The 14,414-nt window shown below is 39.3% G+C and overlaps 1 protein-coding gene across 7 annotated transcripts in view; it reads left to right on the top strand.

The window, feature by feature from the left end:
- Nucleotides 1-14,414, top strand: part of GPSM2 (G protein signaling modulator 2) — a 30,384-nt gene that overhangs the window by 3,168 nt on the left and 12,802 nt on the right. For 4 of the 7 annotated variants that reach the window (XM_064664518.1, XM_064664522.1, XM_064664517.1 and 1 more), the window contains 4 exons: nucleotides 6,072-6,377; nucleotides 12,248-12,469; nucleotides 13,392-13,527; nucleotides 14,003-14,145. In XM_064664518.1, the coding sequence (XP_064520588.1) occupies nucleotides 6,316-6,377; nucleotides 12,248-12,469; nucleotides 13,392-13,527; nucleotides 14,003-14,145 (563 nt within the window). In that variant the 5' untranslated portion in view covers nucleotides 6,072-6,315. Of the gene's footprint in view, nucleotides 1-6,071; nucleotides 6,378-11,056; nucleotides 11,089-12,247; nucleotides 12,470-13,391; nucleotides 13,528-14,002; nucleotides 14,146-14,414 lie in introns of all 7 variants that reach the window. The other 3 variants (XM_064664519.1, XM_064664520.1, XM_064664521.1) reach the window with 2 other exon arrangements.

Raw genomic sequence — 14,414 nt, 5'->3', positions numbered from 1 at the left:
GGGGATGCACCCAGAAATGCTGCTGGCATTAAACTGTCATGGATCATTTCAGTTGTGTCATACAGGTTCTATGAGAGCCACGTCTGCTCCTTGCAGGATGAAACCTTGCTGGAGTAGCACTGAGTTCTTTATGCTGAATGTCTACTTAATCTCTGAATGAGCATCACAGTGCAATGTAGGAAATCTGAAATAGCAGCTACATTGCTTCGCTGAAATTGCTGTTGTATTTTACTACCAGTGACTCTAAGGATTATTAATTTTTTTTGAATTTGTGCAATCTCAAGACAACTTTTCCCATTTCTCTTTAAGGTACTTGTACAATCTGTTTATCTTCCTTCTTTTACTTACCAAGATCTCTTTTTAAGAGATGTTATAGGCCAAGAAGGAGCTGAGCTACATGGAACGTTTTATTGGAGAGATCTGTGATCAACTTGCTCAGTCAGTTTAAGTGCAAATAGCCAACCATTTGTGCTGAACTCTTCCCATGTGGCGTTCTTTCACATCGTGTAACATGCTCCATTTCCCAAACTGAAGGTAGTTGAGTGTCTTGTTGCCTGGGAGAGGCCTCATATACGTTAATTTGCACAATGAGATGTTCCCGATGGAGCAACATTCAAATTTACCTTCTTGGTAACAAAGAGAACTTGGTAACAAAATTCTTACTGATTTTGTGGGAATATTATTTCAACTTCTGTTACAAATAAAAAGATCAGAAGTTATTATTTTGTTGTGAACTGTCATTGCAGTCTATTGTGGCATTTAAGCACTTTATTTTACAGTGCTTAAATGCCAATCTCATATCCAGTTATGGGATGCTTGGGAAGAAGGCGGCACAATATTTTGTTTCATGTGTGAATGACAATTTGTAAAAAAAACTTGGAACTTGTTCTGATTAAAAAAAAGGAATTCTATTACCTTGATGTATCAAATATGTGAAAAATTATGAGCTATTCTGACTTTGCTCCTTTTTTTAAAGTAAAGAGAAGATATTATTCTGCTATCTTCTTGTATCTTAAATCTTAATCTTGCTGCATATTAGAATGAGTTCAGTTGCCTGATTAGTTTTATGATGGAGACATTAGTTATATTTTGCTGGCACTTCATGTTCTCTTGCTTTCTTATTTTATCATAGTGTGGGATTGCCTTAGTTCAGGATTTAAATAGATGACTTACCCTAACTATCTGCAGGAATATCTGTATAATAAAAATGCTAGTGGTTACTTGTGTCAGCTACACCAGGTTCTTTAACCTGCACGCTGGACAGTAATTATGTACATTAAGTAGCAAGCTATTTTCCAGCTAATTACCAATTCTCTTAGAAAAAGGATGTTCTGTTCTGGAAGGATACTCTGTGATGGAGGCACTGCGAGGGCCATCTCTGCATCATTGAGCACCAATACCAGTCTCATATGTGCATTTGTTGCCTGTTTGTTTTGTTCTTCTTAGTGGAATTATGTGTGTTAGCTGTTTGTTTGCTTTTGTCTACAGCACATTCTAAGACTGTAAGTCACTAAATGTCCTGCATCCTTGCCAGATGCCTTAAATATCTCTGTTTACAAAGCTATACTATACCTTTACTGTGCCTGATAGGGCACCTTTGCATTTACTGAAGTTAATAGAGTTGGTCTGGAATATGGCAGTATTCTGAATATACTTGCAATGTGGACATGTATTTTCTGCCACAACCAAAAAAACCTTTCTAGAAATAGGGTGATAAATAAAGTATCTCTGCTATTAACCATGTCTGTCATAATGCAGGACCATATTAGCAGTTAGGTAAGAGATGTTGGACTTTGCTCTGGAGCTGAATTTCTCTAGTGTTGAATTCAAATCCATGCTTTCATTTCCAGCTGTGGATGTGGTGAGAGCATCACTCCATTGTGAGCAAAATTCATCTCAGAAATGCTTTCTGCCTATTGTTGTTGTGTTTTGGTTTGGTTTTTTATTTAATCATCTCAAGATTGTCACCTGTGTGCCACAGCCAGTACAATACCCACCCTTTCCAGCCATTTCAGCACTGTCTGTAATGTTCAGCAATGTGCCTTAGATTCATGTGGGTCCATATTTGTAAGTCAACATGGTAATGTTGGGGTGGAGGAGGAAGCATCTGAACCAAGAACATTACATAGTGGTATTAATTTATTTGCAGGTTGTCTGTTGAGCCTGATAGCACAGGATGTTTAGGCTGGGTCTTTCCCATGCTCTGTAGTGGTACAGGCTCTGCAGCATGTGCTTTATTAGACTCACACCTGGGAGAGCAGCTGAGATAGTTGTTTATGAACCTCAGCTTTCCTGTTCTGTCCTTCAGATGCAACCCATTAATGTGTGATGGGAGCCTCACTTGGATTGTGTGCTGGAAAGGGGCTTGTATGCTGCTAAACTAATCCTTTAACAGAAGCTCCCTGGTTTATTCTAGGGTTTTCTGCTCCACATATAAATCCATGGGGAGACAAAGGCAGTGTTTCAGAGCAGGCGTTGCTCCATGTCATCATGACCCTGAATGAAACCTCAAATTCACCTCATCGGTGAAGGTGGTTTCTGTGTGCTGTCAGCTAACCACTGTTGAACAGCTGTCAGAAGTGGTGCAGAGAGGAGTTGAAAATTAAGCTTCCAAGAATAACCACACTGGTCTTAGTACAATGTTTCTTGTATCTGCATGGTCCACTCTCATGACTAATCACTTGTACTGTGCTCAAGGTTTGGAAAAAATGTTTTTTTTTCCCAGCATGGCAAACATTTGCCTTAAAGTTCATTCACTGGGGAATGTGTATTACTGCAGAAATGCTAATGATGATGCTGTTTGCTATGTAAATACAATACTTGATATGGAATTTTAAAGATTTCTTGGGTGGCTTATTTTAGGCATATTTATTCAGGTAAATTTTAAAAATATCCTTGAACAGCATTGAAGACTAAAATAGAAAACGCTCTATTTCTGAGTGTTCCTTGTTCTATGCTCTTTCATATTTTGAAGGTCTGGAGACAAGCTAATCTCTATTTCAGTAATGGAACTGTTGGGTTTTTTTGTTGTTGTGTAGTCTGTGTCTTCCTCCACAGGGTATACAAAGCTCTGCTTTGTTTTCAGATAATCCAGTTCGAGCTTCTTTTCCTTCTTCTTTTTTCTTTTCCTCGCACATGCTATAGCATCTTCCCAAAAGGAAACTCAAACTTAGTTCACCCTTGGGAAATTCGCCTTAATCATGGAACAACAAATCTCTGTTGCTAGTTTTTCTAAGGAAATACAATTTGTGCAATTGATCTGCCTCAGTCTGTACTCTCCTCTTGTAGCTTTTGATTCTCTCAGTCAGTGATGACTTCACTTGGCTGGTGCTCCTTTCCTGTAGCTTTGTGAGAAGTAGCAGATGGGTAGAGAAGGCATGACTTGGTCGTCTCCTTTTGGGAAAGGCAGAAAGAACAGAACTGCTCAGCCCCCAAGTGACCAGTGAGGATCTGTCAGCCTGCCAGCCATGTGACTGAGGATAAGCAAAGCAATGCTTTTAACCATCTGACAAGCTCCAAAAAGGAAGGTGTGGGTTGAGGGAAGGAGCAAATGAAAGTGCAGAAAGGTACCATTTTAAGGCGATGCAGGGGGTAAAAATCATCTTCCTCTCCCACTGTATTGTGATTCTTGGCTCTGTAGACTGCTAATAAATAGCAGTATTGGCTTTCTGGTGCTTGTTGATGAAGTTGCACCTGTCTGGAAAAACAGTTTCCTGCCAGAAGTTAAAATGAAGGGATCTGTCATAGACCTTCAGTGTAACTAAGAACTGCAAACTGATTAAAGTGATTGTCTGCCATAGTGATAAAATTCATAGTATGTAATACATTGTTGCTGAAATGGAAAAATGCCTTAAAACGTGAAATGCTCGTCTGGAAGTTGCAGTAACTAGGACTATTAGCCTGCATGCAGGCTTTTGGGAAAGAAATTGCAACTAATGTTTTATTACTGTCAAGAACTTGAAGTGTTGGTCAGATTTAAAGATGGAGGTGTCTTAGTTTCTTCTGTAACTTCTTCCAAAGTGATTTTTTCCAATCTACATGAAATTTTAATTAAAAATGCAAGTTTAGGAGAAAACTTGTTTCACTGTTAGTTATGCTGACAGCATAGACCTTCTCCTGATGCCTGTTAGTTCACTTGGCTTTTCTGCTGAAGTCCTGTGCCCCCCCCGTCAATCCCAGCTCAGGCAAGGCCGGTTACTCAGATACTCTCAGCAGTTTCTCAGTAGTTCAGGTGCATCAGCTGAAAGAGCAAGGCTTAGTTTGCTGTAGCACAATCCTTCCAAGGCCAGTTTACACCTGAGAGATGCCATCTGTGGAAGTGTTTGACTTCCACCTTCTGAATTTTGAATTCATCACTCTAATTAATGTGCTTTAAGTTTGCTTACTGATTACACGTTGGCCTGGCCGGAGGAGTCATTGGCATCCTAATGACTTACGGGTGAAGAAGCGAGCTATGAAGACCAGACCCAGTAATTTTTGTTGGATATGTGATGATGATGTGTTGGCCAATGTGGGTGTGTCCATATCACCCTCCCAAGACTAGGAATGTGCTGTATGGCCAGTAAGGAGGCAAGGAAGCAGGAGTAGTGCTTCCAGCTGGTGGGAGATGGTGGCATCAGTCAGAGGATGAGCTTAAGTATGAGGACAGAAGTGTAGCTCAGATACAGTGAAGCTATAAACTGCTAAAAATAACTGATATTTAAATAAATGCAGGTGTTCTGATGTACTTTTAAGTATAACTTTGTTTTTTTAATTAAAGTTGGCAGCAGGAATGCTCATGGATGGTTGCTGCAGACTGGGTGGCTTACAGCCATCTGCCTGTGTGAGTTATCTGATGTGAGGCCTGGACAAACTTCCGGAGAGTAAATACCTGTAACATGGGCTGCCCAGTCTGTGGGTTGCAATGGTATGGTAAACTGGAGGTGTCACGCTTCATAATTGCAAAAATACACCCACACCCACTTGTTGATGCCAAATAATTCTAGTGGTGAGCGTGGAAGGGCAAAATAGTTGTTTAACTGGAAGAATGTGGATAGTCTGTTTGAGGGCTGCTGTGAAGGTAGAGTATGATGGGAAAGGGAAGTAAAGCTGGTACTTGATAAAACTAATGAGAGGAAAAGGCATGGCCTACATTGACAATTAAATATAGAGGGTTTCATTTTCTTCTGTTGACAGCTCTGAATCTGAGCTCTGTTCTTGTCTTCTGACACCTCTGCAGTCTCCTGATGAAATATGCATTTGTGAGTTACACAACTATATGTTTACTTGCAGAGGAAGGTAATATTAGTACTGAGCAATAAATATGTCACTGTCTCTACTAAAAATATGTTTAAAAGTGGGTAGACTTTTGAATACAGAGTTTCTTTTCTGTTAATCTTTTCCCAGCCAGCCTAAACATGTCTGATGTCTACCTGTTGGCTGCTGCAATCCCTTTGAAGCAGAGTTTGGAGCTCATATCACAATGCTGCAGCATTTTGGAATGGCAAGCCAGTGTAAACACAACACCTCTCACCTCCCAAGCTCCCATACCTCCCCCCTTTTCTTTGGGGAGCAGGGAGGGGAAAAGAGAATAGATCTTAAACCTTTGCTGGCTGCTGTGCTCATAGTATTCCAAGTGGGACAGTCTCCAGCATGGATGATCTCCAGATGGGATTCTACCTTCTGGTTCTCACTGCAGAGGGCCTTCAGCTGATTATCCAGGTTTCAGCAGCACTGTTTCTGTGTAAAGCAGTTTGTGATCTATTCTGTAGTATGCCTTTCATTCTGTAGCTTTCATCCTTTAAGCTTTTTGGTTGTAACTTCATGAGGCCAAAGAATACTAACAAGGGTAAATTATTCAAAGTTTCCAAGAGAAGAGAGAGCACTGTTTTTTGTTAAACCTCCTTTGCTTTCTCACTTGCCTACAGGAATTGCCGTATGTACGTAGAAGGCTTTGGCTCTGCCTTTCAGTTCTTGATTGACGTTTCCTGCTTGGTAGGAGCAGTGTTATGCTTTTACATCAGCTGCAAATGGTTATGAGTTATTAACTGACTATGAGACTTCAAGCCAAGCATCTTGTGTTCCCTTTGCAGAAACTGAGTGGAGCTAAAGGGCCACAGATGAAAGAACATGAACATTTCTGAAGGTGTGAGATGTGTCTGACAGTGACCTCCTAACCTTGGTAATAAAGAAGAGTTTTTCTACAGAAGCTTAGGATATCTTGACTCCAACTTCTTAATATACTAACTGGAATGGTGTTCTGACAACAATTTTCTGTAGTGAAGTGCTTACCCTACTAGAGGACGGTGTTACTTTCCCTGCTGATAATGCAGCTCCATGGAGGACAGTAATGCTTGGATAAGCATGCGCGAGGATCGCTCCTTCCACGTGCGATACAGGTAAGGCTGTGCTAATTTTACTGGGGATGAATAAGTGCTCTTAATAATAGAAAACTAAACAAGCTGCAACAAATAGTTTGATATCTCTGTTATTGGAACTGAACCACTTTTTTCTTTTCTTGATTTTTGAGCGATGAAAATTTACATTTACTATGTAGGACATTGTATTAATATAGTTATGTGATTGTACAGTATTGGAACTGTGCATGGTAGCAAATAGTACGTAATTGTCTGTATTTCTTTGTGTTTTGGGTAGAATGATATGAAGTATGATCCCTGCAGGGTAATACCTGCTCCCTCTTCTTCTGGCTGTGGACTGCCTATGCAAATTGTTAAGTTTTGTCTGCTGCAGTTCTCTGTACTTATCCCATCATTACTTCTTTAAACAATGAATTTTTAGGCACACTGTCACCTATGCTGGTGTTTTCCTTGCTTAAAATGAAGAGATTTGATGGATAGATGGAAACTGCTTTGAAACCTTGGACTAAAAAGTACCGTTATTGCAAGTGAAGAGGAGATGTGAGTTTCCTTCTGAGAGCTTTTATAATTTTTCTTCTGAATCCCCTTTACAGACATGGGGCAACGTGTTGGCATTGCAGACTCACTCTAATGACCCTGAACAACAGAAGCATTGTGTAGTGCGTGGGTTTGGAAGGGTAAATCTTGCAGCTCATTCAGCAGGAAGGGACACTGGAACACTGGAATGGTTGTTTTAAAAAGAAATAAAAAGCATGATTCAACTCCCAACCTGGTCATTCTTGCTTTAGAGGCCTTTTTATAGCTGGCTAACAGCAGTAAGGCTCTACCTGTTTTTGTAAGACAGCCTATGCTTAGATTTAATTCTGAAAATGTTCTGACAATGTTACATTGCTGTTAGATTGGTCTTGTCTTCCATTTCTTAGAAGTACAGTGTTCTAGTTAGCAATGCAGTCAGCATGAGGAGCTTTTTCATGGTCAGTAAGGAGAAAACTTAGAAATAAACTGTAATTTACTGTCTGCTCTCTCTCTTTATTTTGGTAAAATCTTTATAGTGTGGCTTAGACAGCAGGAATCCCTAAGTGTGTGAGCATGATGGTTCTTCTGTGCTACTTGTTTCTTTAATGTTCCTCCCTCCCAGCTTTCCTCTGAGGTGTCCCCATGCTGTTGCTGATGCTCTTGGTCCTCCCCAGATAACCACAGAAGATCCTTGCTCACTTTTTAATGAAAGCAGGAGCTGTTCAGGGTACTGTTATAGAAGTAAATGGATAAAAAAAGCGTTATGCCCAATTGTCTCCTTTAAATTGACGAGTCAAAAATAACTTTGAAAAAATTGGCAAGCACATCCAGGGCAAAATGTCTTACTGCTTTATGCTGTATTCCAGTACAGGCTTGAATGGTACCAATTAAAAATATTATCAATAAAATATTAATGGCCTTATTAAGCCTTTGTCTAAGAACTGTAATGTGATGGACATTTTTAAAAAGTCATGCCCTAATACTTTTAATTTTAAAAAATATTAAACTTTTCTAAAATTTAGAGAAATTGCAAATTAATTCAGTATATTGAACTGGAACTTGATGATGATTTAATTCAATCATTTTAATTAATTTTTAATTTTTAATATTTAAATTAAAATTTAATTTGGAAATATTTATTAGGTCGTAGTTTAAAATTTAATGCAGGAAATAGTAGGTCATAAATTACAGGGAGGAGGGGTGTTACCAGTTTTAAAAATTTTTTAATCACAGTTATGTTCCCAGGCTCATATGGCTCTGACTGGTCTCTCCTTCTTTTTGGCAATCCATTACAACTGATTTTAAAAGAAGCTGGTGGCCCACTCCTAAGGAAAGGCTTTACTATAAGTCTGTTTCTGACTGTCCAAGATGTTTCTTTCTCCCCACAGTACTTGACCAGTATCACTTTAGCAGCTATAAAAATGCTTATGCTGGTGGAAGGACACTATTTTTTATTCTTTTATTGTTTAGTGACTGAAAATAAAATGTTAATGCTACTAAATGGGGCTAATAAATGATCTATAGGGTAAATATTTGTAGGACTTGCTTGGCTTGGCCTATTAAATTTACACACCAAAAACTTGTCACTGCTCTTATCTTGATTGGAGCAAAAGAACCCAAAATCCAGGTGTGTGTTTCTTGGTGTGTGTGTTGTTTGTTTCTGACTTTGCCACCCAGCGTAGTCAGAGGGAACCAGTGTTCAGTGGGGGTGAAGCTGTTTGGAATGGTCAGTGTGGAGGCTCCTGCATTCCGTGTGGGAGCCAAGAGTAAGTGCAGGAGTCAGGAATGGTGTGTGAGCTTTATTACAGGATGCTGTGGGGTTAGTAATGCTGTGCACCTCAACTAAAGAGATATAATGGGGGGGTTTGGTTTGTGTCCAGGTGTGTCATGTGCTTCTTGGCAAATTGATGTCAACCTTGTTCCCCCTCAAGAGCAAAAAATCCTCTTGCTGGGAATTGAACTGACTAAAACTAAATTGTCTTTAGAGGTTGTAGTAATCAATGAGTCTTAGTGCCTTCTTCTATTGCCTTACTTCTTACCAGTTTTCCGATTTTATTGTAAGATGGGAACAGCTGAAGGGAGGGAGACTCCAAAATGGGAGAAAAAACCAGGGAGGTTGGGGGGAGGCAATATGTTTAGGGTTTATATTCTTATAAGTGTAAAGGTTTAAATGAGAATATGAAGGAGGTCAGAGAAGAACAAGGGGAAAAAAAGGGAGCCAGGCAAGAGGAAAAGCTTAGAAGGGACAGATAAGGATGAGGTAGTTTTACAAATGAGAAATTATTGAGAAGATGCCAGCCTTTCAGAGAACAGGTCCAGGCAGCTATAGACAGAATAACAAAATGAAGCCCTGTGTGAGCAGTTCCACGGTAATATCTAGGGGAAGGTTATCCTGTTCAGCAGGAACAGCATTTCATTAGAAGTACCAAGATGAATGGGCCTTGTTCTCTTCTCCTCTCTGGGGATTCAATGTATCTTTTGTTTGGCCATTGGGTGTTGAGTAAATAATTCAATTCAGCCCTGGGAGCAGAGAAAGTAATGTCATATTCTCCTTGTAACTATTTAATGACTTCTTAAAACATTGATAGCCTAGCCCTGTCTGGTCTGCCAACATGCTGTTTAACCATTAGTAGTGACAGGTGGAGAACACCTACGTAAATCTTAAAAAAAACCCAGCAAAACAAAAAAAGTGTTCATTTGCATAAGTCCTTTTAAGTAGAGGAGGGGAAGAAAAAAGAAAATCCAAACCAAAACCAAACCCCTTCTGAGTCCAGTTTTGTACTTGATGGGTAAGCCTAGCAAACTTTTAAAATAACTGAATGATATCATAGCTCTTATATAACATGAATAAAATATTAATATTGGGTGCAGGCAACTGAATTGGAAGGTCAGTAAGAATGGATCCAAGTGGAATTAAAGTTTAATTGGCTGTAAGATTCTAGCAACCTGTTAACACAACCTTTCTAGAGTTAGGCTCAAGAGTAATGTTAAATTTTGAGTTCCTTTTTTACTCACACAATTACTAGTTCCCATTTTCATTTACTTCCTGTAATTCAGGTTGAATTGAAACACTCTGTAATAACAGCTGATTTTCATCAGTCTGGGTATAAGCCTTTTGCTTCGTAGTTATTTGTGTTGTGTATGAAAGGACCCAGATCTTTCATTTTCACAAGCTATATTGAGTCTAGGGTTGCAAAGTCAAACGATTATGTTTCAAGTTCCCTGAGAAAATGGTAGCGCTGCCTTGGCATTTGGAGTCTTTGGGGTGTGTGAAACGAGATGAATGCAGTCTGCCAGGGGAGTTCCTGGAGCACAGCACTCTCTGACATTGGCCTTGTACCTTTTTTAACTTTGCCTTTTCTCCATTGAACATGTGGCTGATGCATCACAGTTGCAAGTCAAAACATGTTTGGTTTCTTTTTATGGAATAAATTCACTTACAGAAGTGGAGTCCAGTGTAGCATTTTGACTGTTATGTCACACACGCATTTTGCTGAAAGTTCTGCCCTTTTTAGCTGTTCAAGCTAAAAATCTAAGGGACTGAGTGTGGCTGTGTAATGGTCTAAATCTTTGCACTGAGAAGCACCATATTTTCTAGCCATCACTCTAATTGGACATGTCAGTTAACATGAGGTGCCCGGAGAGAACCTCTGTGGATAGGATTAAGATTACCCAATGATGTGTTTTAAGTCCTAAACCTTCAGTTGCTGATGGTGTAATCATTCCTGCCTGGTACTTAACTGCACTTAATCATTTCTGCCTTTTTCTGTCTTACCTTCAACACATACACAGTGTAGTGAAAACCAGGTGGTGTGTTGTAGGAATGCTTTAACTTCTCTGAGAAGAGTTTCCAAACCTAAGATACTGCATGTGTTATGGATATCCAACCTGAGAAGTTGGGCCTGGCAAGAACTTCATGCCCGCTCTACCTTTTGCTGTTGGCATCTTTACCAACTACCAAGCACACAGTGCTTTTCATTGCAAAAGCTAATTATGTCTGTCATCTCATTGTGCTTAAGTTGTGGAATGTCGAAGACCAGCAGGTATGGTACTGTTTGTGTTGGTAGCTTATTGTACTTATGATCCAAATTCTTCTAGATCTCTGGGAAGTCTTTGGATTTTTCAAATATATATTCTTCTTACTCAGATCTGAAAAGAATTCTGTATGATCTGTTTTCTTCCAGTTTAGGAAAATAAGGAAATGTAAATATTTCAGGTACGTTAAATACTTCATCACTATGTCTTGTCAAAACATTTTAATGGTGTTAATTGTTATTAAAATAACAATTGGAAAAGCCAGCATTTAATTGTCCACTTTTTGGCAATATTAGGACACGCTTTTTAAACAATTACAGAATGTCTCTTACCGAGTTTTTTTTGGTAAAAAAATCTTTTAAAAAATAGCATGATGACGTTTTTGCAAGCTTTTTAAAATGCATGTCTCTTGCAAAAGCTAGAGAACCATCTCGCTTCGAGACCAAGACCTGAAATTATCGTCTTCCTTCTCCTCCTCTTCCCTACCTCCCTTGCATCCCACAACTGGAAAGTAGGAAATGTTTGTATATAATCGTTAACACTTATGACACGTTACATTTTGTACACCTGAATTCACAGTGGCGAAAGTGCACGTGAATGGTTATTGTCACTGTAGTTCTCTATCAGCTTCTTCATTCATTGTTCAAAATGTAATCTTCTGCAAATTCATCCATGACTGCAGTGTTTTGTACCTGTATAACTACATAATTATTTGTTGATAATAATAAGGAGTATTCCAGTGGGTTCTGGAATGGTGGTGTATCAGTGAAGTAACTTGCATTGACATACTTTTTGTCATTAATTGAATCTAGGTATTTTTTCTTACACTGAGAATTTTCATAGCAGTGCCAATATAAGAAATGAAGTGCCAAGGAATATTGAATTACATAGGAAACAATTTAGGGAAAATTAGTCATGGTTTTTGACACACAGAATATTCTAATTGAATTTTTTTCTTAAAACAATTTGCAGGTAACTATCATATCAACCTAAAAATTAAAGTGCTTATGTTTGTCTAGATGGTGAAAACTGCATTTTTTAATCCTACTGGTGCTATATATGGACAAAGCAGTGATTTCCTCCCTCAGACTGCAAAAGAAGGAAAACAAGTTGAAGCTGTTTGTTGTAATGTTAAGTTTGCTCATCACCATTGAAGTTGCAACTCCCATTTCAGCCCAAGTTTCTGTAATATTATAATGCAGAGCTCATTGGTTGTACTGTGGGGCTCACTCCCTTTCCTAAACAAATAGAAGCCCTGTGAGTAAAAGACCCTCTTCAGAACTCAGGTGATGGACAAAGTACTGCATTTGAGTGACTGTTTGCTTGTTTCCATTGTGCAGGATGGAGGCTTCCTGCCTGGAGCTGGCTCTGGAAGGTGAGCGCCTGTGCAAAGCAGGAGATTGCCGGGCTGGTGTGTCGTTCTTTGAAGCCGCTGTCCAGGTTGGGACTGAAGATTTACGTACCCTGAGTGCTATTTACAGCCAGCTGGGCAATGCTTATTTCTACCTGCATGAATATGCAAAGGCCTTGGAATACCACCACCATGATTTAACTCTTGCAAGGTAATCTTGTGTCCCTAACCATGTTCTCCATGTCATCCCGTTCCCGTAGAGATGAGCAGCTGGCTGCTCCTTTTCCTGCCAAACCCTACTATTAATACTGGCTAATGAGTGAACGTGGTGGTGGCAGAGGGCTGGGGGTCTGGCAGGTCACTTGGTTGGCCTCTAACCTGGCAGCTAATACTTGGTCTAGCACCATAATCCTAGGACTGAGGCCTCACCAGGGTTGTGGATAATTAAGTGGCTTCTTTAAATCCACCCTTTCTTTACCCTTTCCTGTTTCTAAAACTCAGTCTTTCTGGTTCTCCAGAATGTTAAACTGCTCTCTTGTTTGCTGGACAGAACCTATTCATAATTATCTGTGTGAAACTCATAGTGTAATATTGTGAAATCTAAAACTCTGTGCATTTCATATGCTATTTATGCATCTGAGTTTTACTGATTTGGTATAGATCCATTAAAAGACACAGGCACCTAATGTACTTAACCTCAATTTAGGCATAAATCTATTCTTCCCCCTGCCTTAGCCTGCTTAAGTGCTGTGACCTTGTGGGAATTTGTTGTGTTATTCCCCAGGTACGAGTCAGTGGTTCAGTGGCAGTCTCTTGCCTTAGTCTCATTTAGCATCTAGCAATGTCCTGGTGCCTCTGAGCTTTCTGGGAGACTGGTGTGTCTTGGAAGTAACAGGAGACTATGACAGTCAAGTAAAATACAGACACAGTTAAATCTCTATTTCTAATACTGGGACTGTCTTTCAACATCATCATTAAGAATTTTCTCTCTGTTCTCTTCATAAAAGACATGAACTTTTAAAAAATGTTAAGCAGATGATCATAAATTCATGTAATTGTCTGCCATACATCGATCATCTGCTTGGTTTCAAATCGTACACTATTTCCTGGGTACTTAATTTCTGCAATTTTAGGACAATTGGAGATCTACTGGGAGAAGCTAAAGCTAGTGGGAATCTGGGCAACACCTTAAAGGTACTTGGGAATTTTGAAGAAGCTATCGTTTGCTGTCAAAGACATCTGGATATTTCCAGAGAGCTTAATGATAAGGTAAGAATTGTGTGGGAACATGGAAGTAAACTGCTAACACACATTCCTGAATGCTGTTGTACTGGTAAGGAGTGTGCCACCTTTCAGAGAGAAATAAATACTGAATATTCAATTATTTCTTCTAGACAGTAAGACTCTATTAGTTGTAATATAATTGTTTGCACCTGGAAAGCTATAGATCCAGGTTAAATATTATCCTATGTTGTGGTGAGTCTGTTTGTTCTTAATTTAATTTTTAATGGGAGTGACCTCAGGAATTATTCTGTCTCTTGCACCTCAAAAGGAAGTAGTATGCAAAAGAATTGGATTGAGGGGTATGACTGGGTGGATGGTAAGAGCATGTTCAGAATGGGCAGAGTGTGTCTTGATGAGTAGTTAACAAACTTTTTTCCTATCCGTGGATTGTGCAAATAGTTGTTGTGACAAAAGACTTTGAAGCATGAAATTTTAATGCCTTGTTTTACTTTTGGTTTAGGTTGGAGAAGCAAGAGCACTGTATAATCTGGGAAATGTGTATCACTCTAAGGGGAAAAATGTAGCTAGTGCGGGGACTCACGATCCAGGGGACCTTCCAGATGATGTGAAAAATGCTTTACAAAAAGCTGCAAATTATTATGAGTAAGTAAATGTTGGGGATTGGGAGGATATGATCATGTAGTTCATTAGAATATGGGAAATTTGTAGTGTCACGAGCTAAACTGTGGAACACTTCTATGCAGAACTGAGGTACCTGTGATTTTGTTGTTTTCAGTGGCAGAGTGCACTGGTTTTTGTTTGCCCTCATTTTTAGTACACCTCACAAGTCCTTCCCTTAGGTTAGAAACCAGTAGTGCTCTTCAGACCAGGCTGAGTTGACAGGACCTTGTTATACTTGTATATGTGACTAG

Source organism: Pseudopipra pipra, chromosome 9, assembly GCF_036250125.1.
Source record: "Pseudopipra pipra isolate bDixPip1 chromosome 9, bDixPip1.hap1, whole genome shotgun sequence".
NCBI classification, from domain to species: domain Eukaryota; kingdom Metazoa; phylum Chordata; class Aves; order Passeriformes; family Pipridae; genus Pseudopipra; species Pseudopipra pipra.
The sequence above is the reverse complement of the archived record's forward strand: the minus strand, read 5'-3'. Positions and strand labels throughout refer to the sequence as shown.